General features: G+C 41.4%; 1 protein-coding gene across 10 annotated transcripts in view; it reads left to right on the plus strand.

The window, feature by feature from the left end:
- Positions 1 to 14606, plus strand: part of TNFRSF19 (TNF receptor superfamily member 19) — an 81790-nt gene that overhangs the window by 19650 nt on the left and 47534 nt on the right. For all 10 annotated transcript variants that reach the window (XM_073227411.1, XM_037001903.2, XM_037001906.2 and 7 more), the window contains 2 exons: positions 867 to 977; positions 12962 to 13140. In XM_073227411.1, the coding sequence (XP_073083512.1) occupies positions 867 to 977; positions 12962 to 13140 (290 nt within the window). The remainder of the gene's footprint in view (positions 1 to 866; positions 978 to 12961; positions 13141 to 14606) is intronic.

Raw genomic sequence — 14606 nt, forward strand, 5'->3', positions numbered from 1 at the left:
TTTGTTTTTGCTAAAGCAGATAATCCTTCCATTTAAATCCAAATGCTGTGCACCAAAATATATTGTTAGGTCCCATTTAAATGACCAAATGGTGATCAGTAAGAATGTTCAGATCATATTTACGCAGCACTTTGACTTTGAATAGTCCAAAGAATTTGGCCACTATTGTCATCTTCATCATCCTCAGGAATTTCACAGCCTCATGATTGTCAGCTGGTATGTTTTGATAGGCAGTTCCTAAGTAAATGCGCAACTGAACAAGGTTGAACCTTCACATCAGAACTGGGTGGTAGATATGTCTAAGGGATAATAGCAAAATTCTTGTAGCTATACTAATATATTCCATTTGTTTATGTAATCCATTGTACTTGAATACATTTATATTTCTTGAAGATCAAAAAATACAGTTTTTGAAATCAGAATGTTTCTAGACTGCAGAAGGACTGAGGTCTCTATATGCCTTTTCATTAGTACATCCCCTGACTTAGAAAAGAGAGCAGTTCCTCAGTCATGGTTTGTGTAGAACTGAGAATCAATCTTTTAAAGAGCTGCTCTTCTTATGTAGTTATTTGTATCCTTGTTGGTATGAAGTATCCTATGTTGGGTACTCAGAAAAATATCAGGAAGATCGTGATGAGCCCTAAGAAAAAGGGAGACCTCTTCCAGAGACTACAGAGAAGAACCAGGCTTATTGATTTCTTTCTTCCACTGGCTTATTCTTCCTAAAGTGAAGGTTTTCTTCCTAAAGTAGGTTTTCTTCCTAAAGTGAAAATGAAATTGTCTAACTAATATTGATGATACTGTTCCTTTCTTGCAAAAAAAATATAATTCATTTCAAATAACATTTTGTGAAACATTTTTCTCAGGCATGTAAAGTGATGTGTGAAACAGGAGACTGCAGACAGCAAGAATTCCGGGATAGATCTGGAAACTGCGTTCTCTGCAAGCAGTGTGGGCCAGGCATGGAGTTGTCCAAGGTAGATACTGGATACATGGTAAAACTGTAGATCTGTGTTTTTAAAATACAGTCTTTTTACCTAAATTCTGTTAGTTAATGACTAATGAGGATTTGGACACCATGCCAGAATTCTTGGTTCCTTATGTTACATTAGCCAAATATGATACAATTCCCTTTTCAATACTTTTGATTCCATGTGTCTTACTGAGATGAAAGAAATAGGTTCGAATAACCAGAATTCAGTAAATGTCGTTGTGTTACATAATTAAATGTTTATCGTATTTCACTGAGAGAATAGGATTTTTAAGGTTTATTTGCATTAATTTAAAAGAAACCAATATTCTACTGAAGATTTAAAAATAAAGCAGTGATAAGAGAAAATAGAAATGGCACCATTTAGTGGATGTTCTTTTTCTTAAAATGAAGGTCACCTTTGCTCCTCAGTAAGTAGAGCCAACACCACTTGCAGTGGCTGTGCTCTGAGGTCACAGTTCTTCTCCAAGCTGGGGTTGGGACATCCCTTTGGCAGCACAAGTGTTATTCTTTCTCTCCCTGTGTTGGGTGTATGTTCCCCCCAGGAGCATTTTAAATATAGTCATTTTAGCCAGTTTGTCAAGAAACAGTGTGTTCCAGCAGGGCATATTTCAGAGTCTTGGATGTTCTTGGGGCCTTTGTTTTTTGTGAGCATGTTCAGAGTGATATACATCCATTTGCTTTATTTTCTGACCTTTTGAAGATGTTACTTGCGGATAACTGATAGGCCATTTTGTTCTAAAGAAAGCATCAAAGTCTTCCTGTTAGAAAAGGAACGAAAGAGTTTTCTTTTTAAAGTGACTTTTGAAAGAGAAGTCCTTTCCCCTACAGACTGCCCTTATTTAAAGTTGAGTCTTGTCATTCATAGATTTTTGATCAATGATCTACAAACAGCAGGAAACAAAGAATTACGCATTCCCCACCTAATTCCTGGCGAATGGCCTCTCTGTGGCTGTTGTGGCCCACTCAGTAAGTGGTGGCTTTCAGTATCAGGGCTTTACATTTGGATGGAAACTGGCTGACCTTCCAACTCCGCTTGATGGTTAGTTAACTGTAGCTTCTCAACTGATACTTTGCAGTCCCCGTTATTGTGTTAACATGCATTTTCAGGCAGAACTTTTATTCTGTTGGGTGTAAAAAGATTCTTTACATAGACTGTCTTTACCGTAACCTACGATCATTGAACAAAACAGTTAAAAATGTGGCAGTGCTCAAAAGGAAAAAAGATGATGATGTTTCTACCCGCTAAAAGTTCTTCTTCTCCCAAATCTCTGTGAAAATCTGACTGAAGCTTCACACTTCTGAGATGAATAAATCATTTCTAAGAGACTGCTCCTGAACTTTGATCCTTTCAATTTAGAGACTATCAAGTAATTTCTGGAGACTTAGACCAGAAAGGAAGGTCTTATCAGCTCTCTATTTTTTTATTTAGTATTTTTACCTAATACTTTTTCATTTAAAAATGTACTTTTAGGGGGAGACTTGGTGAAGGGGGGAGCCTAGTAAACATAATGTTCTTCATGGAATTTTAGATTAATGATAACAAAATAAAATAAAAAATAAAATAAAAATAAAAAATGCAAATGTGGCATTATAGCTTAAAAATGTACTTTTAAAAGTCTAACCTTTTTATTTAAGACATAGGATGAATGTCCTATCACTTATAATATTTTTTATTTGAAAAAATCCATTTTTTGAGATTATCTGATAACAATTTCTGTATTTTGTAATTGCCCGTGGATATCCAGAAGAAGTATTTTTCTCTAGGTAGTAATTTTCTCTAAGTATTGAAATAGCCATCCAGCCCCTGTGACGTTGGAAGCATCCAAAGGAAAGCCATCTGAATAACTCAGCCTTTATGTACTTATTTTATATTAGTATTTCCATTTCAATATTTATTATCATTTCCTTCATAAAAAAAGAAGAAGAAAGGACCAGGATAAACTGAGTGAGAAAGAATAAAAGTAAAGATAATGATCACTTTACTTAAAAGTAAAGGTCACTGAAAAATCAGGCTAAGACACTCAGGTCCATGACTGTTAACGGATGTATATGCGGGTTCCTGGGGCCCAGAGGTGACCACCTTGAGGGCAGGCATTTGGCTTTTATGCCCACTTAGCAGCTCACAGACACAGTATATTTTTTTTTCAAAAGTGGTGGACAGATCAGTCAGCTGTAGATAGTTTTGGGGGGAAAAAAAGTGACACTTAAATCTGAACTATAAAAGTTATTTTGAATTGAAAAATGAATTTGTGTGTGTATTATAAATAACATTTTGCCAAGTTTTTTTTCTCATGGTTTTAGCTCTTAGTAAATAAAATTAGCAACTGAGCTCGAAGATGCAAAACACAGGAGAGGCAAAGGGGTCAAACACACCAAAGGTGTGAAAGTATATTTTTATTTCCCAGTTCATTAATCAAGGCAAAAGCTTGAGTTTTTTATGAGCAACTACTTCGGGGCTAGAAATTTCTAAACTGTCCAACTCATGAATTTGTGTTCTAGAAAGTTTCTTCTTTCTAGGGTGTTTTTATTAAATCTTTAGCAATAACATGTATCTTTCAGAGGGAATAAAAGTAAGTTCTGAGTGTAAAACCAGATAGATAAATTAACAAATATAGTCAACTGGTTAATTATGACTTCCAAGCCTTTCAAATCGAGGGAAAATTTATTTTGACTAAGACTAAGCTTTTTTAAAAACATTATCAGACATTTATAAATAATCTAATTGCTTATTAAATCTATATCTTAGAGGAGGGATAGCTGTTAATTTGTAATGAAATATCTGAGTCTGAGAACCTTTATCTTTTTAACTGAGACTTATAATTTCAGTTACCTGTGGTGGTTGAAATTTTGAAAGCACAATAAACAAAATATTTGAAAATTAGTTATAAAAACATGGAAAAGCTGAATCAAATTATTTATATCCACAACTAAAGTTTTCTTCATATTAAAGGGGGAAAAAGGGCATTTTCACCAGACATAAGAGATTACAAACAACCTTTACTCTAACATTATTGTTACTTGTTTTTCTATGCTAAAGATACCTTAAAACTTCTGTCCCTGTCCATTTTTCTAATATCATGTGTCTTGTGACTCTAGGTCATGAGGTTCTTTGAATTACAAACATGTATCTATGTCTTAAAACAAGAGCTTAGAAATGCTTTGTGGTAAACAGGTATTGTTGAAATTTCCATCTGTGGTTTTATTACTCCTAATTATTATTTTCTTTGGAAGGCACTCAATTCTGTTTTTTCTCAAGGTGTTTGGGCTTACTTTCCCTTGTTAGGTCTCTACTATTTACAGTACATAACTGGGCTTGATGGAAGCTGCCAGAATACCATTCCTGGAGGCAGTGTGCACTTTGACACACTGTAGTGTGTGGTCAGTGGTTCCCCTGACCTCTTTTCATTTCCTTTCAATTTTTAGACAGAAGTCTGCACAGGAGCTCCAGGTTCCATGAAACCATTGTTGCTTGTTTAGATTGATACCCTTCCCTACTTTGGCCACTTTTTAGATGATTACTTATTTTAACTTTTCACATGTTCATCTAAAGGATGTCTCTTAACAAAACAATATGGACCATCTATCAGATAAGTCTTTATTGTTATTCCGTAATATACATCATGCCACCAAAGCAGGTATTAGCTAACATTTATTATAACGAGCCAGGTTCTCTGTGATTTTCATATTAGTGATGGAATCCTTTCAACATTTGCCTTATATAGGGAATTAATCACTCCTGTTTTATACACGGGGAGACTGAGGCATGGAGAGGGTTAGTTGACCAGTCCAGTGTCGCTGTTAGTAAGCGACAGTGCTGGGAGAAGGGGGGTCATGATCTGTCCCTCATCCTGACAGCACACTAGCTCAGGCTGTCCAGTAGAACGTTCTGCGACGAGGGGTTTGGTCTGTACCTGTGCTGTCCAACGTAGGAGTTCTAACCGCTGTCGGGATTGGACACTTGAAGTGTGGCTAGTGTCGGTGAAGAACTGGATTTTTAATTTTGTTTCATTTTAGTTAATCAAGTTCTGCTACATGAAGTTTCGGCTACTGTATTAGACAATGCAGTTCTAGAATAATGAACTTTCCTCCAGAAAATCGGGCCAAGGACCAGCTTTTAAAACAAGGAAATATCCGAAGCACATAGATCTGCCGCATCCCGTCCAGCCTTCTTCCTCGCCCACCCCTCCGGGCAGCCCTCATGCTGGCCGCTGGTTCCCAGACGCCGCCTGCCCTCCTGCCCCGGTCCGTCTGGGCTCCCCAAGCGTGGCCGCTGCGGGGGCCACTCAGGCGCGTGGGGCCCCCGTGCACCGTCCCAGGCCCAGAGCTGTCCCCTCTCCCTGGCTTCCTGTTCCCTCCCTGGAGGCCCCCAACGTCATCTCTTCTCATTTGGTTCTTTGTAGTCATTCAGCTGCATAGGCAGTTCTGCATCTCAGGGAAAAAAGTTAGGACTGGTCACTTAGCCATTTGGGGTCTGTCTTGAGGATTCTATGCTACTGAGCTGTATTTACTCTTTCTCCCACTATAGGGTTTAGTTTTTGAAATTTTGTCAGGAAGACCATTGATAGTGTCTCTTTCCTATATCTGAGTTAAAAAAATATATATTGCATGTTCCATAAGTAGTACATGCCAGGCATTTGGAGCCGTGAATGTACGTCGGGGTGCTGCACAGCCATCTTTTTGGCTCAGGAAACTAAATAGCATTGCAATGTATGCATGAGGATGATTTTTATTGTCCTGAAGTGACCACATTAGAGTCTTAATTCTTATGCCTAGAACTTACCCAGCCACAGCCCCTCCCCCTTACCAAGTATTAATGCCAACAATGTGCTTTTAACATGATCACTTTCCCGCAGCAAACCAGGAAACTGGTTTTTGCATGAACCACTTGGCACAGCCTTCTGGCACAGTTTTCAAAGTAGGCTTTTCTACCCAATTATTGGGATGACTTTAGTTAATGTGAAAAAATTAATTCTTGTAAACAACAACATACTTCCCTCCATAGAGGTGCATGTCTGGCTTCATATTTTTAAAGACACCTAGTTTTTGGAAAACTGTTTTCATTCCTATGAAGAAAGTCTCACACACACACACACACACACACACACACACACAAAATAAATGTAACTTGCAAGCTTAAAAAAGATTCATTTCTGCCATTTAATCACAGTGTTGCTCACTTTATTTATATTTAATTATACCGAAACAAGCCTGGTGATGTTTGGCATATATTAACAAGCTCTAGCTTGTAATTTTTCTTGAAAAACTCAACTCGAGATTTTCATAAACCAGAAGTTAGGGGGACATGTCTTTGGGGTTGTTTTATTAGAGGAAATTAAAAAACTGATTTCTAAACACCAGCCACATAAATCTAATTTGTCATTTCCATTTGCATGCCCTAGACTTTCTCCACTTCTTCTCTGTCCAAATTTGAGCTTTTAAGTTCAAAGAACCAAAGTTAATAACTTATTGGCTGTACAAATAAATAGTGCTTTAGACCTAAGGCCCCCCAGACAATTGCTGGTCTGTGAGGGCCTCCCTTGTGGTCTGGGGAATCATTCCTCCCCATGTAGGTGCAATCCACTTGTGTTTTTGTTAAGTGCAGAGGGAGAAAAAGAGAGAAGGGGATTTGAGGACTGTTTATTTTGAGTCATTTTGCTACTGGAAAGCCACCAAATGTGGCTTAAAAGTATTGGGCAGGATGACAGCTTGTGCCGCCAGCTGGGGTGGAAGCAGCCTCGCGGGATCCGGCCTTTCTTGCCTCAGAAGGAAGGCTGCCCGCCTTTGGCACCCCAGCCCCCACTCCCACCTCCCACCCCACTGCATCTCCCCAGCCCAGGGGCATCGCTGGCCTTACCAAGTAGGAGACTGCTGTGGCTTTTGCTCCCTAGAATAAAATAGTAATAATAAAACAGCAGCAGAACAACTTCAGGAAATACTGCCTTAAACAGTACTTGTTCTTCCATTTGTTTACTCAGCAAGCATTTATTTATTACTCAGCAGCTGTTACATACTGTTAAGGAGAAACAGTGGCACTTGTTACAGATGGCAAGGCAGGCTTTGCTCAGAACCTTCCCTGTAAGTACAGGGACTGCTGCAGTGGGAATTTACAGTGGGGGAGAGATTGCCCTCAGTTCCAAATACAGCCTGGACAAGTAGGAATTTATAGCCAGGAGCAAGGCAGGGGGGCAGCAGGTGGAGAATTACTAAGAAGAAACATCAGGGCTAAGGGGGGTTGTGAGAGGCCAACATAACAGAATCCTTTGCTGAAGACAAGCCAGTGTAGTTAGACTTCAGATGTCCACAGGACTTCCGGGGAGGATGCACCCAACCAGATGTTGGGGGTTGCGGGGGGCAGTTCTTGTTGAACCGACTTCATAGGGGGTGTACAGATGGACCTAGGAAGGTTAAAGAGCCTAACTAGAGTAGGTCAAGCAAAGAATCTTCGTAAGGACCAGGTACTAGATGGGCTTTTGGGAAAGAGTGGTGGGGAGACGTCAGGCACCAATTCTCCTTACTGTATGATCAGAAGTAGCTAGCAACCCCATAGCAGTGCTTTTTTAAAAATTGTATCATTATTTTATCCACAGGTGTAAATTCCCACCTCAGAGTTTATTAAAATAAAGAGGTCTTCTCAGGGACTCAAGAAAGTTGTAGGTATTTCCTTGAAGCTCTTAAAATACCAGGTCATAAATTCAAAAATAAAGACTAGGATTATTTTAAACCCCAAATGCCTTTCTACCATTGGCATTAATGGCAGACTGTGCTCCACAACAATAAAACATGTATGTCTAATTTTGCAGCCTAGGCAGATGACTGACTTACTCTTTCCCTCCTTCCTTTCCCCTCCCACCACCCTCCCTCAGCAAAGACACACACGTACAGCCCTTCCCGGTGATGTGGTGAGGGGGCAGAGAACTCCAGGGCAACCTGGAAAGTATCAGAGAAAAGCAGAGCAAGACAGAGTTAGAGCAGGAAAACCAGATTGTGTTCAGGAACCATGACAGTCAGGGGAAGGGGACCTCAGTACAGAGCTAGGCTCAGTTCCAAATGCAACATGGGCCCGTGGGGATTTACAGCAAGGAGCAGGGTGGGGGTGCAGTGGGCGGAAGGTTATTAAGAGAAAACATCAGAGGTGGGGGGATTCTGGCTAAAGCTGCCCTAACGAGTCCTGCTGAGGGCAAGATGGGGTGGTCACGTATCACCTGGGAGGTAGCGGGGTGAAGAAATCTGATTATGATCTCACGGATAAGCAGACAGTGAGAGTTGTGATTCTGGCTGTCAGGTTCATTGACAGCCGGGCTCTTGAGGTCAGTGCCCAAGGTTGGGGTTTAATTGAAAAACTGTCTAGAGTTCAGTCCACGAGAGTCTGTCAGAAGGCTAGCCCTAACCACAGCCAGCACAGCCGGCTTACTCTCTCCTTGAAATACTCCTGTTTTTTCTCACCAAAAATCCATTCACATAATTGCGCCTATTCCGAAATGTAGTCTGCTAGCCTACCACGAAAAACAGTATGCCTGGGGAAATTGTTCCCTTTCTATCCAAAAGTCCTGGGGGGAAAACCAAAAGATGGCATGCTGTTTCGGTCAGATGCACAAGTGGGCCGTGCGATCCAGCCAGTGTAGCTCAGCAGACAGACACGGCGCCCTCTGTCCCAGCACGTGGGATGCGGTGATGAGGACGTGTAGCTGCGGCAGTGACGGGCTGCATCTGTGCAAGGGAGCACTCTCGCACGCCCACCTGGAGCGCTCTCCCAGGTGCTCTGAGCGGCGAGAGCTGCGGAACAGTGTGTTCACACATGCGCACGTAGGAGGAGGAGATCTCGGGGAGCCCCCAGACCTGGTAACGATGTCTGCCTGTGTGATGGGGGTAGGCAGACACCAGGGATGGGAAGGGAGGCATGCTGTTTGATTTTTTAAAAAATCTTGTGTAGTGGTTTTCAACATAAAAAGTAAAAAAACAGAAAGAGAAAGAACCGATCCGCAGCAGGGTGGTGGCGGGACGAGATGCCCTGGGAGAGGCTGTGCCGCTTCTCTCTCATCTTTGGTATTTATTGAACTTCATGGGGAAGATTTCAAGGCATTTTAATCACTTAGTTTTACTGAATGAAATAAAAACATCAAAGTTGACATTTATATTGGGGGTTATTTAGTATTTATATACTGTTTACTTTATAGCCTGGATTTCAAATAATTGCAGTGTCACTGCATTTATGGTGCTTTAGAAATGTGACTGACTGTGCTCTGAAAGTGGCTGCAGCCATGGACGTTATCCTGTGATTTAATTCCTAGGAAATAACTCCTCTGAATTTTCTAGTTACCTCAAGGTGTCTAGTTAATTTAACATACAGGAAGGTCACTTCTTAAATTGCTTAAACTATCGTGAACTGCAAGCTTTTGTTAAAAGTTTGAAAGTAATATAGTGCTGCTTTTCTAATAGTACCTTTTTAAGAATGGCAAATACGTTGAAGAAAATACATTTTAAAGTTTATAGAGATTAAAAAATCAATCTTGATAAAAGTTCCCAGGAGACTCTACGGTTCCCAGCACATGCTCAGTGCATTTCTGGTATTGTTTTTTGATAGTAATGGATACAAAAGCCTTATCTCAACCCCTCACCTAAATGTACTCCAAATAAAATGACTATTGTTGGTGCCAAAACATAGAAACCCTAAGCAGAAACAGTAAGTTAATGTTCAGATAATGAAGGCAAAAAAACAGTACATTTGGAGCTTATTTTCTATGCATGATTTTGGTCCAGTGTAGAACGGACCAAAAAAGGGGTTTTATGAATCCTCATTCCATAAAATACAATGGCGTAAATGACACATGGAGACATACAGCAAAAACACATTCTGTCAAAATGGTCCTCATAGGTACAGGGTAAGCTCTAAAATTTAGCCAGGAATCAAAACAGAAGCACAAAGATCTCCCCCAACACTAAAGTGTACGCTCTTTCTCAAGAGAAGAGTCAGAACACCTATACCTACTTCTTCCCAATTCACTGCAGTTGGGTCCTTCATCTAGTTTCTCAGGAACAGAAAGAGCGAGTAGCTGGAGGCAGTGCCCCTCGGCAGGAGCCAGGATCGGAAGTTGCCTGCCGGGCACGGGATTAAAGCCGCTCTCTGTGGTTTTTCTGTAGTAAAGCACAAGGCAGTGGTTGATTCAACCAGGTAAGGTTAAATGACATTTCATTTGCTGGTTTTTAAAAGACAGATAATTCCAGTTCATTTTAGAGAGATTTTTTGTTCAATGTACATATTTTGGATAGAAAGTGATGTTTTGAGTAACCTAGGAAAAACTGAGGTCTGAAGATCCCTTGTTTTCCCATGAGACTTTATTATGCTTGATCAGGAAATAGCCAAGGTGTCATTTATTTGATTAATGCCCACTCTGTGCTTGGTTTCTAGTGTAGAGGCTTTGTATGTTTTCCTGTTTACTCCTCAAGACAACCCTATCGGGCAGGCGGTACTGTCCATCGCACAGATGAAGAGACTGAGGGTCAGGGAGCTCCCAGAATAACTTAGCTGACACATGACAGAGCTGGTGTTCAGAGTCGTCTGTCTTTGGCTCCAGCAGAGGAAAATACAAACTTGTTCTCCCATATCAACCTAGCTCGAAAAACAAAATTCAGACATTTGCTCCAGTGAACACACGTCTTTCTCTTTTCCTTTGTTTTCTCTTCTACTCTTCCTTTTTCCTTTTCTTCTTTGTTGTGTTTTAACTTGTATATGACACCCTTACAGTCTAAGCTGCCTGGATCAAAGCACGATTTTGAAGCATTGCTTTTGTGTGATCTTTGGATGTAGAGGTGCCTGTGAACAGTGAGGTCCCCACCCCACAAACGTCCCGTGCACCGGGTGTCCATCCTGGGAGGTAGTGATGGGCAGCTGCCTTCGACCCTTAAAGAAATTCACTGGATTCTCTGCAATCTCAGCGACTCAAGTACTCAGCAAAAGCGCGCCTCTGTCCCAGCACAGGATCACATTGCCCATTTAGTACAGAGCTCTGGAAACCTCCCTGTCAAGACCTAGGACGTGTCCCAAAAAATTTGTTTTGAATATGTATCTTTGCTGTTTTCCTGAGTACTAGAATAATAGGTGCTTCCTGCAAAAAAAAATTAAATTGTTACAGAATCATAAAAATTGAAAACATCTCATAATTCCACTACCAACGCCCCCCAAAGGTAATCCCTGTGAACAGTTTTAAAGAAATTGGAATTTATGAATTAGTTCTTCACATCAAATGTTTTCCTTCCTCTTTCTGTGCCTTTGGTTTAGAACATTGTCTAGCTGGGTTTGGGGTTAAGAAAGTCGCTGACCTGTGCTTTTTTCCCTTCCCCCCTTGTTGCTGTGCATGTTCAAGATACACATTTGAAAGACAGGCAGAGAAATGGAAGGATGGAAGGGACACCCTGCCCCAAAATGTAAACAAGTTAATTAGTAAAAAATCTAGATTGAAATGTATTACTAGTATATTTTATTGAATTGTTTTTCTCAGTACAAAGAAGACTGTCCTTTGTGTTTGTTTTGATTTTATTTTTGGCCAATAAGTACTGCTCAGTTGACTGTGTATGGGTGGATGAAGAAATTTAAATATATACATTGTATAGACAAATGGGAATTTCAAACCAGCTAGGATGTACATTCTGGCATCCCCAGTTTAGAGGTGAGGGAACTGAGGCCCTAAGAGAGTTAGTGGGAGCCTCATCCCTCTGCTGTATCAAGCCCTGTGTGTGGCTCGCCCAGTACGCTCTATATAGATGCTCTCCTTGGAGCCCTTGAGCTGCTATTTACTTTTTTCTTAATGTTCTGTGGGAACCACGACCAAGGACAGAAGACCAGTGTTAGCATTTGATATATTCTTTCAGACATCTCCCTATGTGTACGTCAGATAAAGTACCTGACAGTCCCTACAGTGCAGCCGTAGGAAGTCGGACTCTGGAGTTAAACTGTGTACATTCAAATCGAGGTTCTCACCTTAGCTGTATCACCTTGGTTCAGGCACATCCCTTCTGGGAGCTCCATGCTCCCATCCATGACATGGGAATAATAATGGTGCTCCCCTCCCCAGGAAGAAGTATGAATTAATGAGGTACTGTGTGTAAGGTTCCTGGCTAAAGGTTGGTGCTAATTATTAATGGCTTTGTAAGAAATGGAGTCGTACTTCTAATTCTGTACTAAAACTTTTTTAAACTTATCACAAACGCACATCTACATAATTCTTACAGTTGTGATATAATTCCATTATGTGATATACTGTGATTTGTTTAGCTCAGGAGCTTGTGGAAATGATCATACGTGAGTCAAAGAGCCCACCATCTTAGAAAGCAGTACTGCGCTCTCATGTCCACATCTAGGGAAGCTTGAGACCTTTAATGTCTGTCACACAGTTTAATCCAAATAAGTCTTTAGTGTTCTTTTAAGGAATATCTAAGACTCTTCCTGCTGTTAGACAATAATAAGCAGCTAAACATTTCAAGATGCTCTGTGCTAGATGGATTTCTAGGCTAGTTAGCTTATGAAACTTCTTATGCAACTGTCCCCATTTTCTAAAATATCACAGATGATATCAAAGTACTTGTTGTCTGCCTTGATAAGTGAGTAAGTGTCTGAATATTTCCCTGACTTTAGTTTCAGAACATTCACATGACTGGCTTAATGAGAAAAGATGAAAGTGCCATAATTCTGCCATAAGCTAGCAATAATGTAGCAGTGGGGGTCCTGGAGAACCTTTATTATTCAAATGCTCATAGCTTCTTGAATAAAGTGGATGACTGAGTATACTTATCATAGTAAGAGAGATTATTAGCAGCGGGAGACACATTTGAACTTGCTGAAAGAGCTGCCTTTGTATCTAGGAAGGCTGGCGCTGGGTAATTACTAGACCAGGTCTTCGTTTTATCCCAGCGTCTTTCCTTTTCACGCTTGCAAGGTCTGAATAGCTTTCTATTGCCTGTTAATCCTTGCAGGAATGTGGCTTTGGCTATGGCGAGGATGCCCAGTGCGTGACGTGCCGGCCGCACAGGTTCAAGGAGGACTGGGGCTTTCAGAAATGCAAGCCCTGCCTGGACTGTGCAGTGGTGAACCGCTTCCAGAAGGCAAACTGCTCTGTCACCAGCGATGCCGTCTGTGGGGACTGCTTGCCAGGGTACGTTTGGACTGTTTTTTTCCCTTGTAATTATTTAATTGTTTTTCAGCAGGCATGTCTCTTGCTCCCTTCCGAACGTGAACACACGCTGATACTAACCTGAACACGTCTGTTGAGTGTTGGTGACTTTTCGTGTCAGGGGTCCCTACTAGATTCTCTGTGCCTTCAGTGTGTCACCATAACAGGTGCTAGTTTTTGCAACCTGAAGCACTGTGAAAAAATTAATATCAACATTATACACAACAAATTATAGTTTAAAAACTGAAACAAAGGGGGAAATGCAGCAGCTAAGAAACTAAATAATGGGGAGAGGGAAGATAAAGGAAAGCTCTCTCAAGTTCAAATGCTAATAAAAGGAATAAGCATACTAACAAAGGATTAGTGTGACAAAAATGTCAAGAGTCCCTATAAGTCAATAAAAAAGAGAAAACACAGGCCAACAGACAAAAGAATGAACAGGCAATTCACAAGTGAGGAAACATGTATGGACTGCGATCACAGGAAGATGTTTATCCTTATTAGCGATCAAAAAATGCAGATCACGGCGGCTCCATCATTGCCACAGATAATTGTCGAGCAGCTTTGAGGCCCTGCTTAGGGGAACAGGCAAAGCATGCAACCCATGCGGAGCTTACAGCCTAACAAGGTTTTGAAAAATATCTAAACAGTAAATAATAAGTAAATTATGCAGAAAGGCAGAAGAAAGTGGTTGCTATGGAAAAAAGAAAACCCAGAGCAGGTAAGGAGGGTAGTTGCCCCAGTGATGGCCAGGCAAATGGCAGCATTAGGGGGGTGGCCAGGGGAGGTGTTACTGAACAGGGGAGAGAAGAGCAAGGAGAGGAGGCAGCTGGCCGAGCAGATATGTTGGGCGAACACTGTAGACACAGGGACCCCTAGAGACCAGCACTAGGGCGGATGGGAACCTGGTGTTTTTAAGGAGTTGCAAAGCTGCAGAGAGGCCAGGGTAGCTGCAAGACAAGAGGACAGGAGAGCAGAGAGAGGCAGGGAGAGGGGAGGAAGGGGGTGGGCAAGTGTGAATGCAAAAGGACCCCATGTCTCGGAAAGACAGGGGACTGCACAGGGGCCAGGTGGAGAGCAAAGCCCAGGAAGAGGAATTGTAGTATTAGGTGCTTTTAAGTAGCCACTGGACAGATGAACCAGGCAGCTGGGGACAGAGTCTGTATGAAGAGCTGGCCTCAGGAGGTATGGGTGATGATCTTTCAGGGAGTGAAGAGGTGTCCCTACCCGAGGTAAGGAAGGAGAGAGAAGGCGGACTGTCAGGGTAATGCAGTGGGTGTAGAGCAGAGCCGTGTGACCAACCACAGACAGTGTGATGAGCTCTGGAAAGCAGGCTTTCTTGCAGAGAGGGAACAACCAGAGACAGCAGCACTACAGCAAGTATTTGTTATTTATGCTGTGCGAGGCACCTGGTGCAGCATTTTACAGGAATTCTTTTCTGTAATGTT

The sequence above is a fragment of the Manis javanica genome, chromosome 1 (assembly GCF_040802235.1).
Source record: "Manis javanica isolate MJ-LG chromosome 1, MJ_LKY, whole genome shotgun sequence".
NCBI classification, from domain to species: Eukaryota; Metazoa; Chordata; class Mammalia; order Pholidota; family Manidae; genus Manis; species Manis javanica.